Raw genomic sequence first — 27,286 nt, forward strand, 5'->3', positions numbered from 1 at the left:
AGAATGTGCAATGTAAATAAAATAAATTTTGGAACCGATTAAAAAATAAATAAAATTGGTACGTGACTACATTGAAGTGTAACCAAATGAATGTGCTTGAGTAATTTTATTTGAGATTATCCTTAAATATAATTAATTATGTAACTACTATTGGATTACGATTCTTTTTTGGTATAAATTTAATTTGATAAGAAATTTTTCTAACATATAAAAATAATGATTTGTGGATGTATAGGAATAACATGAATATAACCCAAATTAATGAAAGAAATCTAATGGAGAGAATTGGAACATAATAATTGCTTCTTAAATAATAACAACTAATTTGATATTAGAATGATTAGTTGAAAACTAATACTATGATTTTTCCGAAATTACGAAATGTATATGAATAAATGCTTGTATTAAAATGTTAGGTTGGAAAATTTAAAATCCTTGAAAGGTTGTGCTGTCATTGCAAGAAGTCACACTGTTTCATTTCTGCTTATATCATATAAGGAAATAATCTTTATGCCTGCATATATATAGTACGATATCTACATATATTTATGGTGCTAAATTCAATAATAAGAAAGATAATACATTTCAAACGGCATTCATTTCAAAGTTGGCACTTGGCATAATCTTCTTGTCTTGACCATTTCATTAAAACAAGATAATTAGGTATGGCTAAAATCTCTAAATTATCTCGCGTGTCCCATCGTGTATAATAAAAGGGATTGAATACAATTAATTAATTAAACGGAACAATAAAATTAGATTTTTATACCCAACCTCGATTCGTCCCATTGTCATCCGTAAGAAATAGACAACGTAAGACTAAAACAAATAAAAGGAGCGTTCCACATGATACTAAAGCATATAAAAGAAGAGACACCAACCCTTTATGAAAGTTCCACATGCAAGGCAAACAACGGCTACAAAAATCTAAACCTTTAATAAATTTGAAGTCGAATGCATATATCTTTTTTCTTCATTTGTCCGGTTACATTAGTAGATCTACAAAGAAGTCCAAAGCTCTATAGCAAGTTTTGAATCAATGTAAAAAACCCACTTTCAAGTTTCAAATACATGCAACCTTAAAGGCTTGAAGCAATATGACTCGTCATACATATCAGCCAGTCTAACCACACCGCAATATCATCAGCTTTATTACATGAAAAAAAGAAACGTAGTGGCATAAAGGAAATCTTCGGGTGACACTCATCCAATGCAGCTTTGGAAAAACTCAGACAAACATCAGGGGTGACCGCTCCTGTAACCTTTTATCAGGAATACATTGCCTGTGCAGCTGAACTAATGGGGATCACACCAGAGGATGACACGAGAGCATCCACGAGGACATCGTTTGGGGTCATTGGTATAATGTTTTCATCCAATATCTGCTGCGAATAAGAAAGAGCAACTGCACATCAAAGCAAAACTGTTAATGATAGACCCCAATCCAGTTCACATATGCAAACATTGAGGCAGCCACATCAATTGTTATTCCAGATTCTTCAACAGTTAGTTAGAGGGTCAAAAGTGTAATAAATCAAGTAGTTATGGTCAAGGGGTTGCTTATAAATGTGATGGGGAGGCGATTAGAAGGGCATCAGGAAAATAGTAGAGAATTGTGGGGAGAGTCAGGTCTCTCGAATTGCCTGGGGGTATCTTGTATTTCATTCAGTATCCTTTGTTCAATCATAGTTTCTTTCTTTTCCAATCAATAAACCATTTATATTCCACTTCATATAATCTCTGTTACTTTCTAGTTATCTCCAGTTGAAGTAATCTAAGCCAATACATATTGGTTAACAGCTCCGCAGGGTAGTAACATCATTATTCATTCCTAGAAAATCTCTGCAATCTCAGGGTCCTATAAGTTAATCACACACTCTTATCATATCGAAGCTTAGGCTTAGAGCATGTCAGACTATGCTTAAAAGTAAGACAAAATTGCTTTTGAGTTAAACATGATTTTCTTAGCTACCTTTCCCACTTACAAAACATATTTTTATATGAAGTCTTAGCTTACTTAAAAGTAACTGTTAAGCATACAAAACATGCAACATATGTTCCCTAGCAGAATTCAACAGAGTTACCTACCAAATAAAGGTCTCTTCCATTTGCGATCCTTTGCGAGCTCCTCGTACTTCGTAAGGAAAGTGTCATAATAACTTTATTTTGTTCATCGCAACATCAGGACAAGATATAAAAACAGGTTGACATTAGAAAATTAAAAAAATAAATAAAATTGATCGTAAAAACAAAGAAACAAGAAAAGAACTAAAGGAAAATTGTACAACCAAAATTTTTTAACCTACCCTCCACCACGGCCCAAGCGCCTACCAGATTTGTCAAAGGCAAGCCCTGCAAAATAAAAGTATCCCAAAAAAATCAAATCAACACCATTTTCAACCTATGGAAGCGATGCACACAAGAAAAAAAAAGGAGACAGAATGGAAATGCACACCAGGTAAGAGGAACAAGTCCACAGGTTCATCGGCAAACATGACTGCAAAAAATAAAACTTTTAGTTTCAATCAAATGTCAAATCTTGTTGTAGAGTCGAGTGCTATCCAAAACTATAACCCCGTTTGGTACCCATTTTTGTAAGAATGAGAATAAAAAATATAGTTGTTACAATATTCACACAAGAGAGAGAAAGTCAAATATAATAGCTTGATGTGATGAATAACGGTCATATTTTTCATTTTGTGGCCAAAGAATGGGAATCAAATGGGTCTATGTATCAAACATATTGAGAGTGTATAATTTTCGACAAAACCAACATATATATGCATACATACACAAATACACGTGTTTGTGTCTATGAAGCTAATGCCATATGTAATTATCTATGCAAGGTTGTTGGAGCAATGGTCATGATTGAGACACTTAATTTTTTGTTTGGGGGTAAACAAAATGACCAATAATCCAAAACAACCGAAGAATGAGAATTGCCGGTGATACACGTGATGAATACTAAATACAGTACACAAGTGGAGAGTGATGATGTTGGCACAAGCATGCTGAATACTTTTGGTAGGGTTGACACTTAAAAATGGTGTCAGGTGGTGAATACTAAAGAAGAACACTCAAGCTGTGAGATTAGTGTAGAGTCGGACTCGATTAGTAGGTTCAACTCAAAACATTGAGAAAAGGTATGATTCTTGCTGGTAGGCTTTGGGGAATTGGTAAATAACTTGATTAGAACCCACAAAGAGTGGTAGGGATGGAAGAACAAACAAATAACTTTATCTTATAAGAACTTGTTAAATTGCAAGAAAGTTAAATTTGATAATTGTATTTAAAGGCGAAGATTTACTTTAGCAAAATCTTCATTTGTTTATTGTAAGTAAACCTTGAGCAAATGAGCATTTTGTGAAAGTAAATCATCACCTTTTGTAAATTCATAAATAATTTACGAGTCCACGATTATCAAATTCAACTTCCCTGCAATGCCAAGAGTTCTTATAAGATAAAGTTATCAATTCTTTCATTGCCCTCTACTACTCTTTACAGAATTCTATTCAAGTTCTTTGTCAGTTCCTCAAAACCAAACTGCATATATCGGACCTTTTCTCAATTTTTTTACTTGAACAACCAATTGAGTCTGGTTATACACTAATCTCATAGCGTGAATGTTCCTCTTCAATATTCACCATCTAGCACCCAGCTTCAATATTCACAGTGCCTCTCCCCGGAATATTCACCATTGTGCCACTGGTAATTCTTGTTCTTGGAGACTTGTGGACGATTTATTTTCAGCAAACAACAAAATAAAGTCTCACTACAATGATAATTGATTCAACAACCCGGCATAGATAACTACAAGTGGCATTAGCACACAAACACGTGTATATGTGCATGTAATATGCGTAAGCCCACATATATGCATACCCATGTAGAAGTAAGAGTATAGCAGATAATTTTAAAGTGAAAACAATGAAACTGGGATTCTACAGGAAGCAGACAAGAATTACCATCTTGGCGTTCATTTCCCTTAGCATCAACAGGAGCGGGCTCCAATATGTCCATGGAATTCGCAATTAGATCATTCATGCTAGAGATATTCAGCATCCGCATGTGACTATTCTTGTCCTCTACTCTAGGAACATACAACTTTTTGCTCACCTGTGAATGATCATCTTATCCAAGGACAGGAAAAAAAGAACTTGAATTAGATAATGAATCCATAAAAAGGGGCACAAATCCTATGGATCAAATGAATAAACATTAAACATTCCATTTCGACATATAATCCAACTCTAGACCAGGATATAAAATCTTCTCCTCCCAGATTAGTATCAGGTGGAAAAGCCTTGTTCTCAATAAATTTGGGGTCGAGTGCGTTATTCCATTTTGATGGCATATTGAAATATTTAAAAGCAGTCCAAATAATGGGAATAAATTAAAAATGTACCTTGATCTGTGTTCTTTAGAATTTCAGACAACACTTTAGAAGTATCAACTTCTCTTAGAGCACTACAACTTATATAGGCACACAGTCCTTTACAAGACTTGAACCATGGAGCTTCCAATATTATACTTTGTATTGCATCATCTGAAACAATCAAAATGGGTGGGGGAGGGGATTCCATGTGAAATGAATAAGATTCAAATCAATAACACAAACTAATAAGCACACCACACAAAACACACACATATATATACGCATTTATGTAGGTGTGTATGTACCTTCTTGAGATCTGAGAGTGGGATCCATGGACTTGAGGTCTTTTCTGACTTTGCTACGGAGGATCTTTTTTTGCTTGAAAATGGTGTCCAATTGGGCGTTGTTGGTGTTCATGGTGGTGAAGTTTAAGATGGCGGTTTGGCGTAGGTTAAGGCGAGAAGAATATGGGTAGAGAACACGGGTGGTCAAAAAAGAAGGTGGCGATGCGGCGGCAGTTGCTAACGTGCGCGGGTGAATCATCAGCCTTTCAGCGGCCACTATCCATTCCCGGGCCCTCTTTGTAAGCCATATTATGGTCATTTGGGCTTTGTTTAGGAATAAATAATTAATTTAGAGCAAATTTTTGTAAAGCAAAAGTTATTTTCTAAAAATAAGTTAAAATTTATTTTCTATTAAAGTAATTTTATNATTAATTTAGAGCAAATTTTTGTAAAGCAAAAGTTATTTTCTAAAAATAAGTTAAAATTTATTTTCTATTAAAGTAATTTTATAGATAAAGTTAAGTAATTTGAAAATCATAATTAGAGCATATTTGGCAAAGCTTATAAAGGGAATAAAGTTATTTTAAGTTTAAAAATGTTTTTTTTGTGGATGGATATAGGCCAACAACCTTGTAAGAGATAAGGAGTGATTTTAATTCAGCCACTCAAATTTATTTAGAAAGTGATTTCAATTGGCTTTATATAAGTTTGGACAATTCTCAAAACAAAAACTTCGTATTAAGCCTGAAAAATGAGTCAGCCTAACTCAATCTACAGAAAAAAGGAAAAACAAAAACTTGGCAGATTTTTATATTTTATCACCTTATAATTCAGGATTAAATTATATAAACTGAATTCTATTGAAATAATTTCACACATTTAAGGTTGGTACGGCACATATAATTTTGTCCAAGGAAGTAGCAGAAAAGAGATGAGGCAACACCTCTAACTCGAGCTCTCCTCTTTCCAGACAAAATTCGAGGATTCAAATGGACGTCTAGATCTGTTTGGTACATAGTAGTGGCATCGGGCCTTCTTACATTTATCAGCTATCCCTGTTTTTTCTCACATATTGAACAATAACCTCAAAAGAAACATTGGAACCTCAATCCTAAACTACATAGCTTAATAGACATGATTGGATAGTTTCTACAGATGTTTCCTTCACCCTTGCTATGACATTTCCTGGTAGCCTCTCCATAATTCTTTTCATACTTGATATCGTCTATCAAAGGATAAAACTGATAAAAGTATAATAAAGAAGAAAATTGCTCCACCAGCTATCCCCTTTAAGACAAAATGTCATGCATTCGTCTCTTCAGATGGAATTTTGTAAGCGGTTCTAACTGTCCAAAGATGTTGAGCTATCTTAGTGAAGAGTCTAGTCCCCTCAACCCCTTTCTAGAGTGTCATAGCAACTTGCTTTAAGAAGCCACTATCTGTTTCTATAGCTCTCAGCCTCTCCTTAACTAGAGATACTTATAGTGTAAGGGTGACCTTATTTTCATTTTCACCTGCCAGCACGAGAGCCACGTAATGTTAAGCAAATTCGAGGATGATTTGGAGGAGGAAAAAAATAAATAAATAAAAATAACTAGTACACTAAAGCCAGACGCTATAAGGGCATGTTTAGTACCCAACACTAGATAACTTTAGACAAAATTAGCTTCTTTTTTCTTTCTTAATCGTGGATGGTACTCTCAAATTGAGCATGCCGAACATGCCATAAAAGTGTAAGGCAAGAAAAGAATTGAAAGCAGCTTGGCAATACCTATGGCGTCATCTTCATGCTTAACATTAAAAACCTCCGAAGAATCTAATCTTTCGTCTGAAGATGGGTACATTTTTCTTTCAAGATCCATCAAAAGAGCTAGAGATCTCTTGCCTTCAAAATCTAACAACAATCGGCATATTCCAAAACATGGTCATTTTGTTTCGCACCACTTGAGCTACCACGGTCCGATTCTCACTATGGGCTTGTTCGATAGTGATTATGAGAATTAATTTTTTGATCACTAAAGAGAAAACTGGATCCCACCTGTGAGCGAAAAATTCAAAAATGACGGCTGACTTAGGAAGTAACGATCGAAAAAATTGATTTTTTGGGATGAAAAATCAAAATCAAACATGCACTAAATGATGAAAATGAATGGTATTCGAACTCCTGATAATCTTCATCAACCTCATCGATCTCATGATTTTCTTTCTTGATAGGTCCACATTTTTCTCTATAGGTTTCAAGTTTAGAATCTAAAAGCTTTGTTGACCTCCGAAAATGGCCAACAGGTGTCGTTAGAAGATAATATATGCGTGGACGTATCCTTGTGGTATATTGGTTGTAAATACATATATTTGTGGAAGAAGAAGAACGAATAAGAGATTCAATGGCTTGAAATGTATGGAATAGTATTTATTCTCCCCTCCAAAGTATGCCAAAAATTAATATACCCGTTATTATTTTTCCCTAGTTTTCTCCCCTTGTTCTCTTTCTATATATGTGTTGTTTCTATTGTTCTACACATATCTATCTCCCTCTCTCTTTTTCTCAAGGAAAGGATAAAGACGTGGTGGCTGTTGGATCCGAACCATGTGCCCCTACCTCCTTCCTCTATACATTACATTCTTCTTACCCATGTATTTATTACATTGATAAAGGGTCAACTACCCTATATTTTTAGGCTGATATTCCTAATATAAGATAAAATAAATGTCTAATTAGTCTTTCACAAAGATATTCATCAGGTCGGCAGATGTGACAGCCTTCTCATCTCTTAGAACTTCAGCATCGTCTTTCAGAACCTCGGCGGGTCATGAACATGAAGACTTCGATATAAACCCTTCGTCAGGGCTTCGGCATGTATCTCTTTCAGAACCTCGACAGGTCATGAACATAAGGACTTTGGAATGAAACCCTTCGTTAAGGCTTCGTATATATCTGGTTGAGTGGCACCTTAGTCAGAATAAGGACTTCGACTTCTGTAGCTTTCATAACCTTGTTGCTTCGTCTTTTCATGTGTTTGGGCTGACTCTTCCAATGACATCAATGGAGCTTCCACCTGTTGCTTCTGATGGCTAACTTCATACGAGGAATAACAAACTTAATACAAGGATAACAAGCTTTACATCTTCCTCACTCGTTAAAAGCATATCTTTCAATATTTGTATAGCTTATTGATCGTACTCTGCGCGTTTTTCCATCATTATCTAATACTGCAAGGCCTCCGTAGGGATAGCTTGTTGACATGGTTGACTTCGGTCTATGTTTTGATTATAACAAATAAAATTTAATTTTGGTTCTAACAAACCTACTTTTGAATCATGATAGTTGAAATCAAATCGACCATAGCATAAAAATGAAGATTCATGCATAGGACAAGATAAAATGCACTCATGAAGAACGAAACGAATGCCAATGTCAAGAGGAATCAAGATCGAAGTCATAAACCTTGATGATCGAGCATACTGAAGAAAATTATATTAGAACTCTTGAATTTATATGTAAAGGTATAACATTTTAATATTTAGCAAAGAAGTCTCGGGAGTTCAAAATAAAATCATTTAAGGCAAAATCTATTTTTTGAGAATTGAGCTACCGGACGATCTGATAAAGGTCTTTGCCCAAGGGTCAAAATTTTTAACGTTCTGACACCTGACTCACCAAAGGCTAGTAGCCTTGTCCGGTACGTACCGGATGGTCCAGTACACTTGTCCAGTAGGGCAGACTTTTGACCGTTAGGAAGATCTTTGTGAACTACAAATACCACTTTCTCTTCACTATTTATATAACTGTTTATGAGCATTAAGTGAAGTATTTTTTATTCTCTCAACCTTATCTTTCACTATTTTAAAAATCAAATCATTCATTTATTGAAAAACTTTTTGAATGATCAAAAGTTGAAAAATCATTAATCTCAACTAAAGTTTTTCAATCAAAACACTTGAGCTACCTTCTTTGCTATCAATTAAAGTGTTTACCTACTTCTCTCTTATATTCAAACTAAGTCTATATCATTTATTAAGAGAGAAATTTTTCACTTGTAATTTCAATTCTCTTATTTTTGGATTGTGAGTCGTGTTGAGGTCCCGAAAATATCAACGGTGTAAAAAGATCGGTGTTCCTTGATTGTAAGCCATCGAAAGCTTTGTAAAGGTTGGATTGCACCATAAGTCAATCAAATATAATGGAAAAGGCCTTACTCGTGACAGAGAGCTTGTTAATGGGGGACGTAGATCGTTGATTGGATCGAACCTCCTTATTACATCGTTTGCGCTCTCTCTTCCCTTCCTCTTATTATTTTTTTGATATATTGCTTACTTATTATTTTAATCGTTATTTACTTAAATTTGAACTTATTTTCGAAAAAAGTTTCAAATAACTAATTCACCCCCTCTTGTTTAGTTGTTCTTGGGCTGTCGTAGCCGTCTTCTCTACTCGTAATCAGGAAATCATGGCCATTGCATTACTTGCTGCAACTGTAGAAGCACTTCTTTCTTCATCTAATTCCATGTACAATGCCATCAAAGACTTGCGGTCCAACCGAACTTGTCTCTTCAAACAATGCAAAACAGAGTCACCATCTGCTTGCTCCATTTAAAATACTTGTATCATTGACAGAAAGCTTTCTAGCACCCATGCTCTCCCACTTAGGACTGGATTGAGCTGAATCCGACAATGGGATTCCAAAATATAACGTTTCCTTTATTAAAATTAGGACTTCTGACTACACTTTCATTTCTACCCTCAAAATCTACCAGCTAATATAAAAATATAACCTGAGGTTGATTTTTAAATCATATTGACATCCAACAAAATCAAAATCTGAATAATCTACCACCTTAGGGTGATTTGAACACTGGAATGTAAACATATAACCTTCAGTTTTCTTCAAATATCTCATAAATTTCTTAACTGTTTTCCATTGCTCTTATCCTAAATTTAATTGAAACCTACTAAGGACACTGACTGTATAGGCTATATCCGATTTAGTGCAAACTTGAACATACATCAAGCTCTCTATAGTACTAGCATATGGAATCATCTTCATAGATTCCATTTCTAACTCATTCATTGGACACTAAGTTTTGTTAAACTTATATCTTTTTATGATGGGTACATCATTAGGTACACAATTTTGCATATCAAACCTTTCTAGAATATTGAGTTTTGTTAAACCTTGGACATTGAGTTTTGTTAAACTTATCTTTTTTATGATGGGTACATCATCAGGTGCACAGTTCTGCATATTAAACCTTTTTAGAACGCGTCATATATAAGCTTTCTGAGAAAATCCCAGTAAGCCACGATTTCATATCACGATATATTTCAATGCTAGGTACATAAGAAGCCTCTCAAAGATCTTTCATCTCAAAATTACAGACAATATTTTCTTTATCTCATGAAGCAGCTCCAAATTACTGCTAGCAGGTAAAAACGTCATCATCATACAAGACAAGAAAAATAAAATTTCTCTCACTGATTTTGAAATAAATGCATTGATAAATTGTATTTTCAACAAAATCAAGAGAAGTCACGACCTCGACAAATTTCAAATACCACTGTCGAGACGCTTGCTTGACGCCATATAAAGATTTGTTTAATAAATATGTTATTGTCCCACTTTAATGAAAGAGAACAATAAAATGAATTATCAAAAACTATATAAATAAATAAATAAATGAGTACTAGACGGGTTAAGGGCCCTACCCCACCCCAATCCACCTCTCCTTAAACAGGTAACAGAGTGAGCATGGGACGGGAAATTACACGACAGGGTGGGTGCGGGGAAGGTTGCCCCACCCCGAACCATTCTCATTGCCATCCCTAAAAGATAAATTACTTTGCATTATAGAACATTGTGTTATTTGTTGATCACGATATTCGTTAGTATTGTGTATGATTTAACTATCCACCCTCACGATGATATCGTATATGAATAATGAATATAATGACATGACATGTATCACATGACATATTGTCGTTCATATTAAGTATATTGATAGTTGATAGTGAGTGTGAGTTCCTTTATGATTGTTCCATACGCCCGAAACAAATATACCATATAAGATTTCAAAAATGATGAAGGTAGTTTGTTCGTGATAGAGAGTTACGAAGTCTAGCATTCGTATTCGAGTGGTGTTAGAAGGTCCCGTTGTGGCATTAGGATTGTGAGTAGACACAATGAGCACCATGTACTAATATTAGGCCTTGTTTTGTTCAAGTCCATGTAGTCTTTGAGTTGGGTCGAGACGATAGACACGATGATATTGGACTTGTCATTTTTAACTCATTTGTTGCACATTAATGGGATTAAAGTTCTCATGTGTTGGATATACATATCATTCGTCATGTTTAGCCTATGTTTGGTCTAGCTAAAAATTTAATAAAAATCTATGTCAGAGTTGATAATTAATATAACCATAAATTTCATGAGATCAAAAACATTTTTTTAATTTTTTAACTACACATTTCATCGACTTTCATCAAAATATAATAAAAATTTGATTTGAGCAAAACAAAACAGGGCTTAGAGAAAAATATTTTTATGTTTAGTACTATAGATGGTGATGTGCTCAAAGGATATGATCTTAGAGTTTCCATACGTGATTTCTGTCAATCAACCATATCCACACGCTATAGGTTTCAATGTGGTCGCATTACAATTCGAGTGTTTATGACTGTAATAGACAACTCAGAGACTTGTGATGTTCATTATGATTTATTTCACCAAGTATTCGATGCTATTACTTGCTTCTATATAGATATTAAACTGCATGTTTATAGCAGCTACAAGAAATTCTATATTTATAAAGAGCACATTTAAACTAAAAATTTTATATGCTCTAATAATGCTTCTCATCTGGCTCTTTATTTATTTATTCCTCATCTTTTACTCTACATAATTTTTAATATGTTAATGACCATAATTTCAAATGTGATTTGAATAGTTAAAGTAGACTATTAAAAATTGCAGCTTCTTAAATACAATCATTATAAAATAAAATAAAAAGACTTGGATCTCCAAATTTGGAGAGCAAAATCTACTCTCTATTTTAAAAAATTAAAATATACAATCTCTTGAAATTTAGGGTACATCTGATTTGTTATTTTCAAATCGTCTTCAATTTTCAATTTTGTAAAATACTATAAATGTGTTTGGTGTTATTTTTGAAAATGCATTTTATGAAAATAAAATTATAAAAGTTATGAAAATTTAAAAAGTAAATTTAAAAAATAAAATTGATAAATTCTAAAATATAAAAATTTTGAAAAATAAATTATAAAAATTATTAAATGAAAAAGATTTTTTTCTCTGTTTTAAAAATAATTTATTATTTTTAATTTAATTTTTTAGCAAGAAGAAATATTATAAGATTCATCAACTTTAAAATATATATAATACTTGATCATTAATATAAAATTATTCTATTTTTATTGGATAACCAAATTTAATGAAATAAATATGGAGATAAAATTTTTATAAAATTTCAAATAAAACGTATTTTCGAATTTTTAGTTTTGAGAAATAATTTTTCAAAATGAAAAGTCAAATGCACTTTTAAAAATCTTAAAATAAACCCTAAAAAAAAAATTAAACCCAAAATTGAACATCAAAACAAAAACTAAACAGAAATTTTAATTTAGACTTTTTAAAATAAAGAGCATTTTGCATTTAAAGAGACTTTTGAGGATATTCTTACTAGTATTATCTTTTCATATAGAAATTGAGCTACATGTTTATTGGTATTACTTGTTTTTTATCTACTCATGTGTTTAACAAGTGTTTGCTTGTATGTAATAAATCTTCCATTTAGCACACAAGTACACAACCACTGACAGGCTTTTCCTACCTTAGCAGGGATATATATAGTTTTTACGAAAAAAGAGCGAATATGCAATATAAATTAAAAACAAGAACACAAAATTTATGTGAAAATCTGAAAAGGAAAAAAATTATGGACAAATGAGGAGAAATTCAATATATCAAAGATAATTGCAAGAGATGTGTCTACCCCAAATTATATGATATTACGAAATCCTAATATACATTATGAGCGTGTTTGAGCCTCAATTTTATTAAAGAATGCATTTTTTGGAAAAGTAGATTGATAAAGAATGTGTAGTTAAAAAATAAGAAAAATTTATGAGTTTGCATTTAATATTATTTTATTAAAAAATGTGTAGTTGAGAATACCAAACACACACATATATTACGTGTGTGTAAACCAATTTTCGGGTCGGGCCAAATAGCATTCGGATCACCGTAATATACGATGAGGTAATCCATCTTTGTGTTACAATTCTTTACCTCCCTAGCATATGAATTTTGTCTTGCACATGAAAATGTACATAATGAATTAAATAATATGATGTGGAGAAAGATGATTGGATAAAAAAGTTGATTGAATTTTAAACTAGCCAATGTCGTACCTGTGTTTTACAGGGCCTGGGGCGAACTTCATAATTTGAGCCCCCTAAATTGTAGTAAGCCATAAATCGTAAAACTCCATTGACGAGATGCCAAACAAAATAGCATCTTGCTCATTCACTGACTGCAATTTCAAAAGTTTGAGAGTTTGGGGTAGGACCAATGCAAGTTAAATCATATGAATCAAGTTCTATTCCACATACTTTTTATGGATAGAGACTGCAAAAGTTATGGGTTTTTTAAGTTGGTAGCTGAACTCAATTATGTGAAACAAATAATTATTTAAAGGACCAAATTTTCTTAAAATAAACAGAAAAAGAAGTTAAATAAACAACATGAAAACATTTACTTCCAAACATAGAATCTTTTCAACATTTCTACAAGGTTCTTCTTGAAAATTTCAGGGATGTTTTACCTGTAGGTGTTATGCCCTAGGTCCAATCGATTGAGATTGTAAACACTTTTAATATGTTTAAGGCATTTTATTTTTGACAATATCTATTATTATTTAAATTAATATTCTGGTGAATAATGTTAAATAATAGAGTCCGAAAATACAAGTTTTAGTAATTTGTTAATCACAATGAATTGTAATTGTGAGATACAAATTATGTTTAATTGGATTTTAAATAATCCATGGCGATAGGTAACAATGAGATACGAATATCGTTATTACAAATAGACGGTACGTGTGATATTTCTTACTTTTGAGGTAATTAGTTTATTTCACAAGTTAAAGTGCGGGGACATTTAAATGAATACATGAATATTTTGTTATAGAACAAAACATTGTAGATTTGTTGAGAGATTCTACATGGATAACTACTTGAGTATTAGTGGTTAATCTCTAACGTTCGGTAGTGGAATTGATCCTTTGATTTGAGGTCATCGTGATACTTTATATGAGAACAGTCATATTTTGACGATGTTCGATGATACTTTGCCAAATGTCGCTAATACTGCATTGTTCGGATATGTCAAGAATTGTAAGAAGATTGTAAATGACGAATAGAGAATTTGTCACTCCTAGATAGTAAGAGATTATGATCTACATTTCATTCAATTAAGTCGATAACGAAATCCTTGGCCAACGTGTATTCAGAAGTCCAAAATGAGTTTTTGACTTATATTGACTTAATAGTGGAATGAAAGATATGATCGATAGTCGGAATTGACACACGTTCATATCTCATAATTGATTGAATCATATTGACGAACGGATTATAATTTCACGATAAACAAATGAGTTTGATTTTGTTATATCACGTGATATTTTTCATCACATTTATTGCCCTAACACATTACTAGATGTCAATCTGGGACGGTGAACATGAATTGATGATAAATTAAAAGGGTGTTTGATTTTGGTTTGATCAAAATAATATTTCACGTCGTTAGGTATCGTAATTGAGAATTTGATAAGTCGCACACAAAAGGAGAACTAGAAATTTGTGATTTGTCAATTAATTAATTTAACAAACGTTGAATAAAATAATTAATTGGGTTATTTATTTATAGGCCCGAATTAAATTAATTGGATTAATTAATTCACGGATCAGATTTAATTAAATGGGTTAATTAAATATTGAATCGGGTCAGGAGACAGCCAAGCCTGTTTGGGTTCATATAAATAAGTGGCTAGAGTTTTTTATTTGTAGAGATTTTTATTTTTCTTACTAGCACAAGAGAAGAAAACTCCGGTTCTTATAATCTTGTTCTCTATGTAGAATTTCATTGGAGACTGAACAATTGAACAGTTGTAGGTGGCAAATCAATGTTGTTGGAATAAAAGAAAAACAAAGGAGTTTGCATATCTATAAAAAGATATAACTTTTTTCACAATTTCTACCTAAACACAAAGCAGATCTTTTGTGAGAATTGAAATCTGATTCATTTTTCGCTATGCATAATAAGTAAATTCCCAACATTGCCTTCCAACTCTAAGACGAGAATCTTGAAATACATATATCAGAGATAACTAAGATAGGTAAATCGGCATTTTAAGCTTTGCCTTGCCTTTTTCAATCTCTATGCAAATCAGTATATGCTTGCAAACCTAATAAGGCCAACATGATAGCTCGGAAATTGATGGCAATGAACTTTCTAGCTACAACTCAATAGTACTTGCCATTTTGATTAACATGATACAACATATTTTAAGATTCCAAATCTGATAAAGAATGTACATTAAATTGGGGCACATTTTACCAATGGATGAAAGGATGTCATAAGAGAATGAGTTACACTTGATATGCCCTGATAATAAAGTAATTTCCACAACACACATATATGTCCAGGTAATAAATTTTAAGAAAGCTTCTCGAACTCAAAAGGATAGCCAAGATCATCTCAATTAACCATTTAGCTTGATAAACCTAAACAAAAATAAGGAGTTATGCACATAATTATTTGAAAATGAATGGATATAGAGAGATCAAGAGAGCGGAGAGTTGAAAGTGCTTGAGAGAAACAATTGAATAGTCCTCGGGAAACGCAAGTATTTATCCATATCTCCAATCTGGCTACAAATTAATGCCTCTATTATTTCTCTGTTCTTCTTTTTGTGAGCCCCGATGTACATTTAGGAGCCATGGTATTTGGCTCAAGGTTACTCAACAGCTAACAATTACTGAAATTTGATCGTAAAATCAAAACAAGAATTACAATATCAATCAACTAAATTTCAACATTTCCAAAAAAGCAACAATATATTAAAAATAGAGGAACACCCTATTAAAATAGAGGAATAATTACAACATAAGATACAAAACTTTTCGTAAGCAGGAATAGATCGCACCTAAGGTCCTAAACAATTAAAAACTATTGACAAAAGCAATTTATAAGTAAAGGATATAATATCTTCTTCCGAGAATCCCCCTCCTAACAAACCACATCCGTCCATCCCAAATTCGTGCCTCTCCTCTCATAGCCAACCATCCTAACCAAAAAGCGCCACCCATGCTACCAGAGCACCCCAACCAACAAAGTACAATCCAAAATCCTAAAAAAACCAAATGCACACTTTTACCAACTCAAGCCATCAACTTGTACACAAGAGATAAAAAAAAATGGGCAGATGAAATTGGGTGAAAATGAAGATAGGGGAACATTCATAACCTACCAGTTCATCATCCCTATTAAGATTTCAAAAGGGTAATTGAAGCAAACTGCAAACACTTAAATTATGTGTTAACTAATTGAGATTTACATCAGTTCTACCATTATATTTATATGGGATTGGAAGATTACAATTTACTTAAGGTTTATTGTTTACATCAATTTACATCAGTTTCACCATTACTGATATTTGCTTAGAAACATGAAATAACTCTACAGATTTTGATGTTTATAGGTTTTAAGCAATAAACGTGGCAAAAACCTTAGGGTCCATTTGATTGTAAAGATAGAATTTAAGTGTAAAGAAAACGAAGTCCAAGGAATTGAATTGTCTAGAAATTGTTTTACTGACAATTGTCAATTAATAAGGTTTGATTGGTATAATTTTTCACCTGGAAAATGTTGAAATAAAAGTGTTTTTTGGTGTTCATTTGACTTTGTTTTTCATGAAAATTATCAATTTAAGGGATATTTTCTTTTATAATTGTTCCTATAACTTGTTTCCATTGCAAAAAAATAATAATAATAAAAAAATCAAGAAAATAAAAAATCATTTATCTTTTGGTGTCCGTTTGACTTTATTTTACATAAAAATTGTCAATTTAAGGGATATTTTCTTTTATAATTGTTCATAGAATTTGTTTCACTTGCCCCAAAAAAAAATCAAAAGAAAAAAAACGGAAAAACCTAGAAAAGCAAGAAAAAGCTGATGTGGCAAGGGTTTGGGGAAAATTATTTTCATGACAAAATTCTACCATCAAACATGCCAAAAAGTGGAAAATGAAATTTAATTCTCATTTTCTTGGAAAATAAGGGCATATCAAACAGGGCCTTAGTGAAATAGCCCAAAAATTAACGTAATATGCACTAACAAGTAGTATTTTAGGCAATGACACAGTTCAAAACTTCAACAGTTCAACTCCTTGTCAAACTAGAAAAAAAAATTTATGAAAGAAAGATATGGACCGAACGAAATGCTAGTATATGCAGGAGAGTATACCACATCAGCTCCGTTTCTGACCTCCACCGGACCATTGCCATTATTTCATCTAGGTTTTGTCAGTTGATTTCTCTCAAGCTTTTTGGTTTGTACTTAGGAGGTTTTGGACTTTGAAACTGTGGATTTAATTTCAAAAAAGTGGGCCCCTAAAATTCTGGGCTTGAGGCGGAGGCCCCCTTGGGCCTCTCCTCAAGTCTGGCCTTAAAATTAGCGAATGTGAGAGTGCCACGTGTTATTATGTAAATCTTTAAGTAACCTTAGCAAGATTACTATAGCATATATATAGGGTCTGCTCGGTAATGATTATGATAATTGATTTTTTGATCGTTAGAGAGAAAAATGAGTTCGACTTGTGAGTGAAAAAGTAAAAAATGATAGCTGAAATAGTAACAATAAAAAAAATTGAGTTTTGGGGACCAAACGGGGCATAGTCCTTGTATGAACCCCATTATTTAAAAAAAATAAAATGTTTTGATATCATTTCAACCACACAAATTTTCAATAAAATAATATTACACATAGATAAAAAAAATTTCCTTATTTTTTAACGACACACTTCCTATCAATACACTATTCAAAAATGCATTTTTCCTTCAAAATGGGGCTCAAACAGGGGCATAATTCATATATAATATTTTTCTTTATATGGCAAGCTCAAAGGAGATTTTTTCTTGGTTGAGCAAACCCTATTCTTTTGACGAGAGATAAACGGGATGGGTGGATATAGTAAGGGTAGTGGAGCTAAAGTGGTGACGACAATAGGAATGATGAATACAAAATTTTCTTATTTTTTACTTTTTTTTTCTTTTCTTAATTGTTTTAAAATGAGTATTATGATTCACGAATATACTTGTGCGTGTAATGTAAGTTAAAAGTGGTCATTCAACCGAACTTTAGATAGTTTATGTCCAAAAGGATAACCGTGCACCTAAAACGAAAGTTTGGAGATCTCAAAATCAAGAAAATTTAATCGTTCTGAATGTCAAAGTATAGGGACCACAAACCGCAAATTCCTTAGAAGGAAAAAACTCCACTAACGCTTCTTAAAATATGCCATTTCAAAATCAAAAGCGGTAGAAGACCAAAAGCGATTTCAGGAATAAAAATAAGACCACATTCAGATACATAAATTCGAGAGAGAGAGAGAGAGAGAGAGAGAGAGAGAGACAGAGAGAGACGGAAGCCTATATATATAAAGCTATATAGCGAGAGATATTTATACAGTAGAAAGTAGTATACAATAATATATATACACAGTTGAGTATACCTATCTATATCCATCTGTCAACGTTTTGGAATTTTGAGTGAGATGGAGCTGCAGAACACAGTGAAAGAAGCCCTAAGTGCACTGTACCATCATCCAGACGACGCCGTTCGCATGCAAGCCGATCGCTGGCTCCAAGATTTCCAGCGCACCATCGACGCTTGGCAGGTTTTTAAATAATGCTTCGACACCAATACAAATCCCATTCTTAATTCAGTATTTTTTTTGGGATTTTTTTGAACAAATCTAAATTTTGAAACTGAAATATGAATTACTGCTTGAGCTAATTCATTTTTGGGCTTTGACTTAGATATGAGTTCAGTTTATTTTTATTTTTCTGATTAATTGAATCCGATGGGATTCACTTGCATTTTGTGGTCTTTATTTAGAAAGATAAAGTTTTGGATTGTTTTTGGAAGAAAAGAAATCGGAAAGAAAGATAAAATCTTGGATATTTTTGTAGAAAAGAAATTGGAAAGAAAAGATAAAATCTTGGATTGTTTTGGTAGAAAAGAAATGCATTTGAAATTTTTTAGATTTTAGATTGGGCAATGATTTTGCAATAATTTAGTAAAACTTAAATGATGAAGCTTTAGATGACCACAGTTTCACACACACACACACACACGCGGAAGTGTTTATACCTTCTACACTTTGACTCGGGGGTTTATGGTGGCCATAAATTTGAGGTCATTGTCGACTGCAGTAACACACTTTTCTGCTGTTATGGTGGCCAAAAAGTTTGTGTAATACATATTCTATTTTTTGTCGTCTCTCTTGAGTGTGGCAAAATGGTTTTTTTGGTTATGAATAAAAGCCAAAAAGGCATAGATACCATTTTGCTATTTGGAAAAGGGGTTTCACATTCGGTGGGGATTTTTATCCTATTGAGCTGCACCAATTTCAATTTGTCCCAAAGCATCTTGGAGTGTTTTATTTCCAGAATCTTGGAACCGTGCATACAATATCTATCTTATCGATTTGGGCTGTATTTTTTCTCACATAATGTGGCATATACTGAGACATTTTGACTCCTTTCAATTTTGTTTGAAATGCTTTTACATCTTGTCTGCAAGTGCCAATATTAGAGTCCACTCTTTCTCTGGCATGTGGAACAAAACAGTTAAAACCTATGTTCTTTATTTGAAACATTGATATGGGAAGGCGTGGCGTAAATCATCAATCCCTTCACAGCTTAATGTCATAACTTTAAAGTCCCAGCGGATCCACTATCCTTTATTTCAGCAAAGAAGAACTTTGGAAATAATGGTTTTTAATCCACTGGCAGATTGCTCTTGTTTCACAATCAATCTGGTGCTCAGTTATTCATATTACAGGCGGATGTAGCTATCTTTTGAGTAATGCCCCCAAGAAGTAAGATTTGGATAGGAGATGTTCTTGCTACGTTGTAATCGTTTTTCAAGAAAGGTTTTCTAAACATTTCGCATTACATGGACTTTAGAATTGTACAGCCTACAAAAAAAGAAAATAACATAAGAAGGAATCAAATGGTAAATAAGGCTTGCACCTAAAAATTAGGCCATTCTTTATTGTCAATACTCTTGCACTGCTTATCCTAGGGAAGAAGAGGAGAATCATGAGCTGTTTAGTGTTTATGGGTCAATTTGTCATTGTATTGCAGGCGACTGTTTTTATTTTTATTTTTATTTTTATACTTTGCTTGTTTACACAGTTCAATTAGTAAGAATGAACCAGTTGAATCCAAGATTAAATCTATGTACCAGCGAAGATACCTTGTTGTGATAATTAGTATAGAAATAAACATAAGCTGTGTGATGTCAATTTAAGTAACCTTTGTTATGATTGCGGATTGATTTTTCCATTTCAAGTATGTATATATGTTTCATTGAAGCATATCTTCCTTCATTTCTTTCAAGAGCCTCAAGTGGCAGTCATGATGCTTACATGTTTACCATGGTTAGGTGGCCGATAATTTGCTTCATGATCCTGTTAGCAATCAAGAAACCTTAATCTTCTGTTCTCAAACTCTCAGAAGCAAGGTAATCTTTTTATTTTTCTGTACTTTATCTGTTTCTCCATTGCAATTTTCACCAATGCCAATTGATGATTTGTGAAAATGAGGCGGTAAGCATTTTTTATGCCAATATTTTGTTCGTGTACTTTTTTATCTGATCAACAGGTGCAACGGGATTTTGAAGAACTTCCTTCTGAAGCTTTTCGTCCACTGCGGGATTCACTAAATGTAAGCTAGTTTACGTTGTGCAGAATTCAGTTTCGTGGAGATGAATACACAGTTCATTTGCATTGACTTAGTTATGTTTTTATTTGAAGTTTGGGTCCATTCTCCGCACATATTTATAGTTCAAATATGTCTTCATTCAATTCGTCCTTTTATTTCTTGTGTGTTTGCATATAGGATCTGTCCATTTTTTGAAATGTCGTAGGCTTCAACTAATTGATAACCACCGATAGTAGCACTTTGTTTCTTATAGCTACTTCGTGATTGTCGGTGAACTTTACCTAAAAACTTTTAAGATCAGCTGGAGATTTGCAGGAATATACACTCCTTTGAAATGACAGTGAAAAAGTTCAATTCTGAAGTATGTGCTCATGCATGATCTTATTTTACATGGGGCAATGTGTGGATCTCTACAAAGTTATTTCTTTGGAAAGCTCCTAGTCACAAATTAATGAAATAAGATATTTATTTTGCACAAAGAGTGTCTGGAAAGGGTGCTTATTTTTCTTCCTGAGTATGCCTATGGAACTATAATGAATTTTATTTGAGGAATAGAGATGATGATGGGGGTGGATCCTGTCTACCATTTTGTTTCTGAAAGTAATCGTATAATTTTATTAATTAAAGGATAATCACGGGAAATCTATTATCAAATTATACAAGAAAAATGGACATGAAATTAGGTAGCCCTTCTATATGATTATTAGCCGTAGCATTAAACCAAGTATACAAAGTCAAATAAAATAATTTTCTGATATACTCTGTTGTCCGTGTTTAGTCTTCAAAGCATCGGCTATTCCTCTCTCCACACACACCAAACAATGCATCACGGAATAAGAACCTATAAAATCCCATTATCCTTATCACGAAATTTTCTCCTCTATGTCCGCAACAGGTCCTCTATACACTCGGGCAACACCCAATCCAAATGTTGAGAGGTCAAAATACCGTTCCACAGCCACCGAACCCCATCACAATGAATGAACAAGTGGTCAGTTGCCTCCTCATCCCTGTTACACATATAACACCACTCGATAACATAAAAGCCTTTTTTTCGAAGATTATCCACCGTTAACATCTGTCTCCTCATCACCGTTTACAATATAAATGCCACCCGTGAAGGCAATTTACATTGCCACACCTTCTAGGCGAATGAGCTCTCCATAGGTCCTAACATGGAACTAAAGTATGCGCGAACTGAAAAATACCATCTTGTGCCAACCTCCACTTGCTATGATCACCCTCTCCTATTTGAATGTGCGCCTCATGCTAGATGGTAAAAAATAATGCATAATATCCAATTCTCAATCCTGTGAACCCCTTTCAAACACAATATTCCTACTGTGGTTTTCATTGTGTATGGCTAATGCATTATTTACTATAGCAGAAGGCTCCAAAGCAATGCGGTGCAAAGAAGGAAACTACACCTTTAGAGGTTGACCTCCACACCAACAGTTATCCAAAAATTTGATGTTATTACCATTCTTAACCACATAAGTCAATTTGTCTCGAAACTTTCCCGAACTTGGTGTGGTTCCTCTACGCCTAGGACACCAGAATATCGAACCATGAACGAAGAAAGGCAGCTGAGGCATCCTAACAGATCGGTAGACTTAAACTTTGTTCCTACATGACCTGATCAATTCAATCTTTGACGAATAACTAATTGATTTCCTTTCTTTCAGTTATTCTTTTTCCCTTTCCTGGTCTATAATTGAAATAAATTTCCTCCCCTTAATAGGTAACCATTTGCTACCAATTTTTTTGAAACGAGGTCCTCAATAACGCGACATAAAGACTCCCTATTACTTTCGAAATTCATGGATTTTGGAAAAGGGGGAAGGCACTTTTTCAATATTCCCCTCCATCCTCGTTTGATATACCTCCACAAACTCACCCCATAAGATCCGAGACCCTCGACCTAGCACCAACCCCCTCCCATCACGCCATACTTCGCTCCTCTGATGTCTCTCCAAAAACTCTCTATCTCCACCCCAAATCGCCACAACCACTTGCCCAATAAGGCCTTATTAAACAAAATAAAGCTCCTCAATCGAAGGTCCCTTATCCTTATAGGAGAGCATACAACACCCCAATTAACCAAATGAAATTTCCTGTCCCCCAATCCAGCCCAAAGAAAATCCCTTTGAATCCTTTCAATCTATTTGCAACGGTAACAGGAATCGGGAACAATGACAGAAAATAAGTAGGGAGATTAGAGATAGTGGATTTAATGAGAGTAAGGTGACCTTCCTTCGAAAGGTACACACGCTTTCACCCTGCTAACCTTTTTTCCATCCTTTCGACAATTCCATTTCAAATATATTTACTTTTAAATCTTGTACCTAAAGGGAGCCCAAGATATGACTTAGGAAACTGCGCAACCCTACAATCCAATATATCGACCAGCTCTTCCACATTAGCGACCTATCTCACTGGAATGGCCTTAAATTTCCCTAAATTTATCTTCAATCTCGACACCGCTTCAAAGCATAGCAGCAATTGATGCAAGTTCCTGAATTGCTCATTATCTGCAGTTCATAGAATCAATGTATCATCTGCAAATAGCAAGTGAGAAACCTGTAGGTGACCAACTATGAAGCCTCTTATCAAACCCTCTCCCACAGCTTTCTCAAACATCTTAGTGAATGCCTCTATTACAATAACAAACAGCAATGGAGACAATGGGTCCCCTTGCCTTAAACCTTTGCTGCTCGGAAAATAACCCTATGGAGTGCCGTTGACCAAAATTGAAAACGAAATAGTAGAGATATAAAACTGAATCTACTTACACCACTTATCCTCAAAGCCACATCACCTGAGCATATACAAAAGGAACCCCTAGTTCACGTGATCATAAGCCTTCTGAATATCGAGCTTACATAACATTCCTGGAACCCCCATGCACAATTTAGAATCAATGTATTCATTCGCTATAAGCACAAAATCCAAGAATTTCCTCCCTTTCACAAAAGCATTCTAAAACATAGGCAGTTAGGCACTACTTTGCCCAGCACCTCTTTTAATCTATTCGCCCGAACTTTCGCAATAATCTTGTATACGTCGCTGACTAAGCTGATAGGGCGAAAATCTTTAATGTCCACCTCCCTAATTTCATCTTTCCTAAATGGTCTCTCCAACAAACTGACATCCTCCTCCGCAATAGTAGCAAAGTCCAATCCCTCCAACTTTGGCCTCCACTTGAACTGTTCTTGATAGAGATTTTGATAGAATCTCACTATTTTGGTCCCAATATCCTGTGATCCTCATAAGTCACACCATCTACCTACAATAATGTGATAAAATTATTGTCTGTTAGAATTTGCGATCCTATGGAAGAACTTGGTGCATTTGTCCCCCTCTTTGAGCCACGTGACCCTAGATTTCTATCGTCAGGCAATCTCTTCTATCTTTACCAACCTCTTCAATTCTCCCCTCAACTCCTCGCGTCTCTTCTTTTCCTCCCCAACCAACTCTTGACTTTCCTCCCACCTAACTTCTCTATGTCTGAAAGGCACTGATTTGCCAGCTTACATTACCCACTACCTCCTTAATCTACCTCTTTAAATCCCCTTTCAAAGCCTTCAACTTCTAATCTAACACATAGCTAGGGAACCCCCTGAAGTCATAAGATGCCCACCAAGGGTGGACACGCTCCCAAAACCTTCGACTTTTTAACACCTTCTTGAACTTAAAAAGGCTTTCTTTAACTACTCATAATTCCTAATAATGAAATAGGGAAATGATCAGAATACACCCTCCCTAATCTCCTCAAAGTGACATTTGGGTACTTAGCCTCCTACTCCCCACTGACCAAGAATCGATCTATTTGAGACTGAACAGGTTGATCTCGATTAGATGACCATGTAAAATCTACTCTAATTATAGGCAAATCCACCAACATATTCTCCCTAATAAAATCTGAGAAGTCCTCCATAGCCCAGTTAGTCTCCCACCACTATATCTATCAGTAGGAAATCAAACATATTAAAATCACCCCTAATGCATGTTGGGAGATTCCACCAAGCTATTATACCAACCAATTCCTCCCACAAACCCCTTTTACTCTCATCAGCAGTAGGACCATAAACTCCTATGAACATCCATAGGAATCTATCATCAATATTTCTAAATGAAAGCGGTATAGAGAATGACCCTACACTAACGTCTTCCATATCAAAACTCTAGTATCCCACATGACTAGCACGCCACTTGATACCCCGGAAGATCCTAAAAATTGATACCCTACATGCTGTCCTCCTCCTAGGCTGCTAACCATAGCCCTCGATACAAACTCCACCTTAGTTTCTTATAAACAGACAAGGTCCACCCTCCATTCCCTAATCAGATTTCGAATACCTAACATTTTCCCCTCTTTATTAAGCCCCCTCACATTCCAGTTTATGATTTTTGGGATCATTTCAACACTCTGTCATCCATCCCCAACACTCCTCTCTTTGACTCCACTCTTCATATCATAATTTACTTACCATTTGAGTCGCTTCAGTTCAAGGTCGTCCTTTCTTTTTGATTTACCTCCTTTTGTACTCATTCCCTGACCCCTACTAGTCTCTAGTTCCTCAAATAGTTGCAAGAGTTTGCTTTCATATCCATTATAGGACACCCCAACCATCTTGTTGAAATCCTGAATTTTTTGAAGAACCCAGATCGAATGTGGGGGCCCATCTGCAATCACATCCAAGGGATCAAAGATAGGTTCATCCACTTCCTCCACTGGTACGACGTCGCTGTCTATTTTTCCTTTAGCCCCATCAACCCGCACTACCAGAGCTTTTTCGGACCCAAATACACTCTTTTGTAGAGACCTAGAACACCTCCTATTGTAAGTGTTCACCACCATATTTGCCGAATATGTCGCCTCGTGTTCTTTCACTCCTGTCCAAATTGAGTCCTCTGCCAGTACATGTCCCAACCATTGCTCATGTGACACTAATCCCTCTGCCGCCGACATCGTGTCCATCGTACCCAATTTCACCGACGTTTATCCTTGTCACCAGCGACAAATAAGTCTACAACTACTTGAAACACCTACGAAACTAATGTCCATCCCTCTCCATTTGCACCTTCCGGCACCATCACAACTCCTTTTCGACGCCTGTCCCCATATTTTGCTAATTACCTGCCACAACTATTTGGACAACGTTGTGCCAAAAAAGCTTTTGAGGACTCGTTAAACCTAGTGAGGAAGTCCTCCTGCTTGCTAGATCCCCCTCAGCCTTATTTTTCATATTCACCGTCCAAAGTGCACCAAATCGCCTCATGCAAATCGCATTCGATATCTTTGAGCCCCATTTGGTCATCTTAACAGTACTGGAGTTTTGAATTCCTTCACCTCTACTCTAAAGTAGGATTTAAACACCATTATACTGTGTGCGCCCATGCAAACGAAGCATCTGACGGTAAAGCAAGCGGCCAGAGTGATCTGGACTCGTCAAGTGGATTTTTCTGCTTTTCCGCGGCGGCGTATGTGCCACACTCGCTGCTGGATCGGCGTGCACCATGCCACTGTCTCACCGACGGCAGAATGACCTGCACGATCAGCCTGTCGGGCGCGTCTGCAGGAAGAAGGTCTGGTTTGTGCAAATGGAAAATTATTTTTAAATTAATTTGCTATAGTTCTGTTTACCAGTATGTTTGAATATCAGCTGTTGTGTGGATGCATTCTCTTTGATTCATTTTTCGTCTTTTATGATATTTTTTATGTGGCATTCTTAAATGCAGACCTTATTAAAATCATTTCACAAGGGGCCTCCTAAAGTTAGAACTCAGGTAATACTTGGTATTTTCTCCACATAAATCCTGTTATATTAATACAAAGAGCCTGCTGTGCTAAATGCCTTGATTTGTAGATTAGCCTTGCAGTGGCAGCCTTGGCTGTTCATGTTGCAGCCGAAGACTGGGGAGATGGTGGTATTATAAATTGGATAAGGGAAGGAATGAATTTTCATCCTGAGTTTCTACCAAGTTTTCTGGAGCTTCTCAGAGTCTTGCCTGAGGTACATCCGGTCCATTCATGTTTGGAAAATCTTTTTGCTGCTCTCTCTATCTCACTTACACACACACACACACACACACAATCTATATATCTACATACTCGCATATTGCTTGGAGGAGATTTTCAGTTTTAGTTCAACTATTTCCTTGATTAGAGACTTGTAGTGATATTATATGGCACAACTAACAAACTCCTTTCATTTGATTGGATTTCTTCGATAAAATTGGTAACTGCTATTTGCAATTGCAACCAGGAAGTGCTCAATTACAAAATAGCAGTTCGTCCTGATAGACGACGTCAATTTGAAAACGAACTTGCTTCAGGGATGGAGATGGCCCTTAATGTCCTAACTGCTTGCTTGAATATTAACGAACTGACGGAGCAGGTGGGCTATTATTCATAATTTGTTTATCAAGGACCTGTCATCATTTTTCATTTGATAATGTGTGAAACGTGATGCTTAATGCTTGTGCCATGAGATGGTGTAAGTGACAATTGATATCTTGAGTGAGTGGGATATAACATTGAAAGAAATGCTTTATCGGGTGAATTGATGCTTAAAACATGATTGAAGTGAGGT

General features: G+C 34.8%; 2 protein-coding genes across 3 annotated transcripts in view; one reads left to right on the forward strand and one right to left on the reverse strand.

Annotated features, from left to right (window-relative positions):
• Positions 1 to 922: 922 nt before the first annotated feature.
• LOC111405268 (5-formyltetrahydrofolate cyclo-ligase, mitochondrial) lies at positions 923 to 5,034 on the reverse strand. 2 transcript variants are annotated; one of them, XM_023034073.1, is made up of 7 exons: positions 4,684 to 5,031; positions 4,409 to 4,549; positions 3,969 to 4,133; positions 2,456 to 2,497; positions 2,307 to 2,352; positions 2,089 to 2,159; positions 923 to 1,405 (listed from the first exon to the last, which is right to left on the reverse strand). In XM_023034073.1, exons 1-7 carry the CDS (start codon positions 4,979 to 4,981, stop codon positions 1,269 to 1,271), a joined length of 900 nt encoding a protein of 299 aa, XP_022889841.1. In that variant the 5' UTR covers positions 4,982 to 5,031; the 3' UTR covers positions 923 to 1,268. The 2 variants fall into 2 exon arrangements, with proteins under 2 accessions (XP_022889841.1, XP_022889842.1); XM_023034074.1 differs by lacking the exon at positions 2,456 to 2,497 and having other exon boundaries at positions 4,684 to 5,034.
• Positions 5,035 to 18,345: 13,311 nt separating this feature from the next.
• The window catches only part of LOC111406455 (transportin MOS14), a 31,513-nt gene continuing 22,572 nt past the window's right edge, over positions 18,346 to 27,286 (forward strand). The window contains exons 1-6 of the mRNA XM_023035878.1: positions 18,346 to 18,637; positions 20,413 to 20,490; positions 20,631 to 20,693; positions 26,433 to 26,480; positions 26,561 to 26,707; positions 26,960 to 27,091. Coding sequence (XP_022891646.1) covers positions 18,515 to 18,637; positions 20,413 to 20,490; positions 20,631 to 20,693; positions 26,433 to 26,480; positions 26,561 to 26,707; positions 26,960 to 27,091 — 591 coding nt within the window. The 5' untranslated portion in view covers positions 18,346 to 18,514. The remainder of the gene's footprint in view (positions 18,638 to 20,412; positions 20,491 to 20,630; positions 20,694 to 26,432; positions 26,481 to 26,560; positions 26,708 to 26,959; positions 27,092 to 27,286) is intronic.

This window comes from Olea europaea, chromosome 12, assembly GCF_002742605.1.
Source record: "Olea europaea var. sylvestris chromosome 12, O_europaea_v1, whole genome shotgun sequence".
In the NCBI taxonomy this organism is placed as follows: domain Eukaryota; kingdom Viridiplantae; phylum Streptophyta; class Magnoliopsida; order Lamiales; family Oleaceae; genus Olea; species Olea europaea.

Bases quoted from the DNA above. Each gene is read 5' to 3' on its own strand.
- LOC111405268 (XM_023034073.1), bottom strand. From the start codon at position 4,981: ATGACCATAATATGGCTTACAAAGAGGGCCCGGGAATGGATAGTGGCC. The intron at 2,498-3,968 runs GTAATTCTTGTC...TATTTTTTGCAG, and splicing joins GGGAAATGAACGCCAAGATG to TCATGTTTGCCGATGAACCT. The intron at 1,406-2,088 runs GTAGGTAACTCT...TTTGATGTGCAG, and splicing joins ATGGAAGAGACCTTTATTTG to TTGCTCTTTCTTATTCGCAG.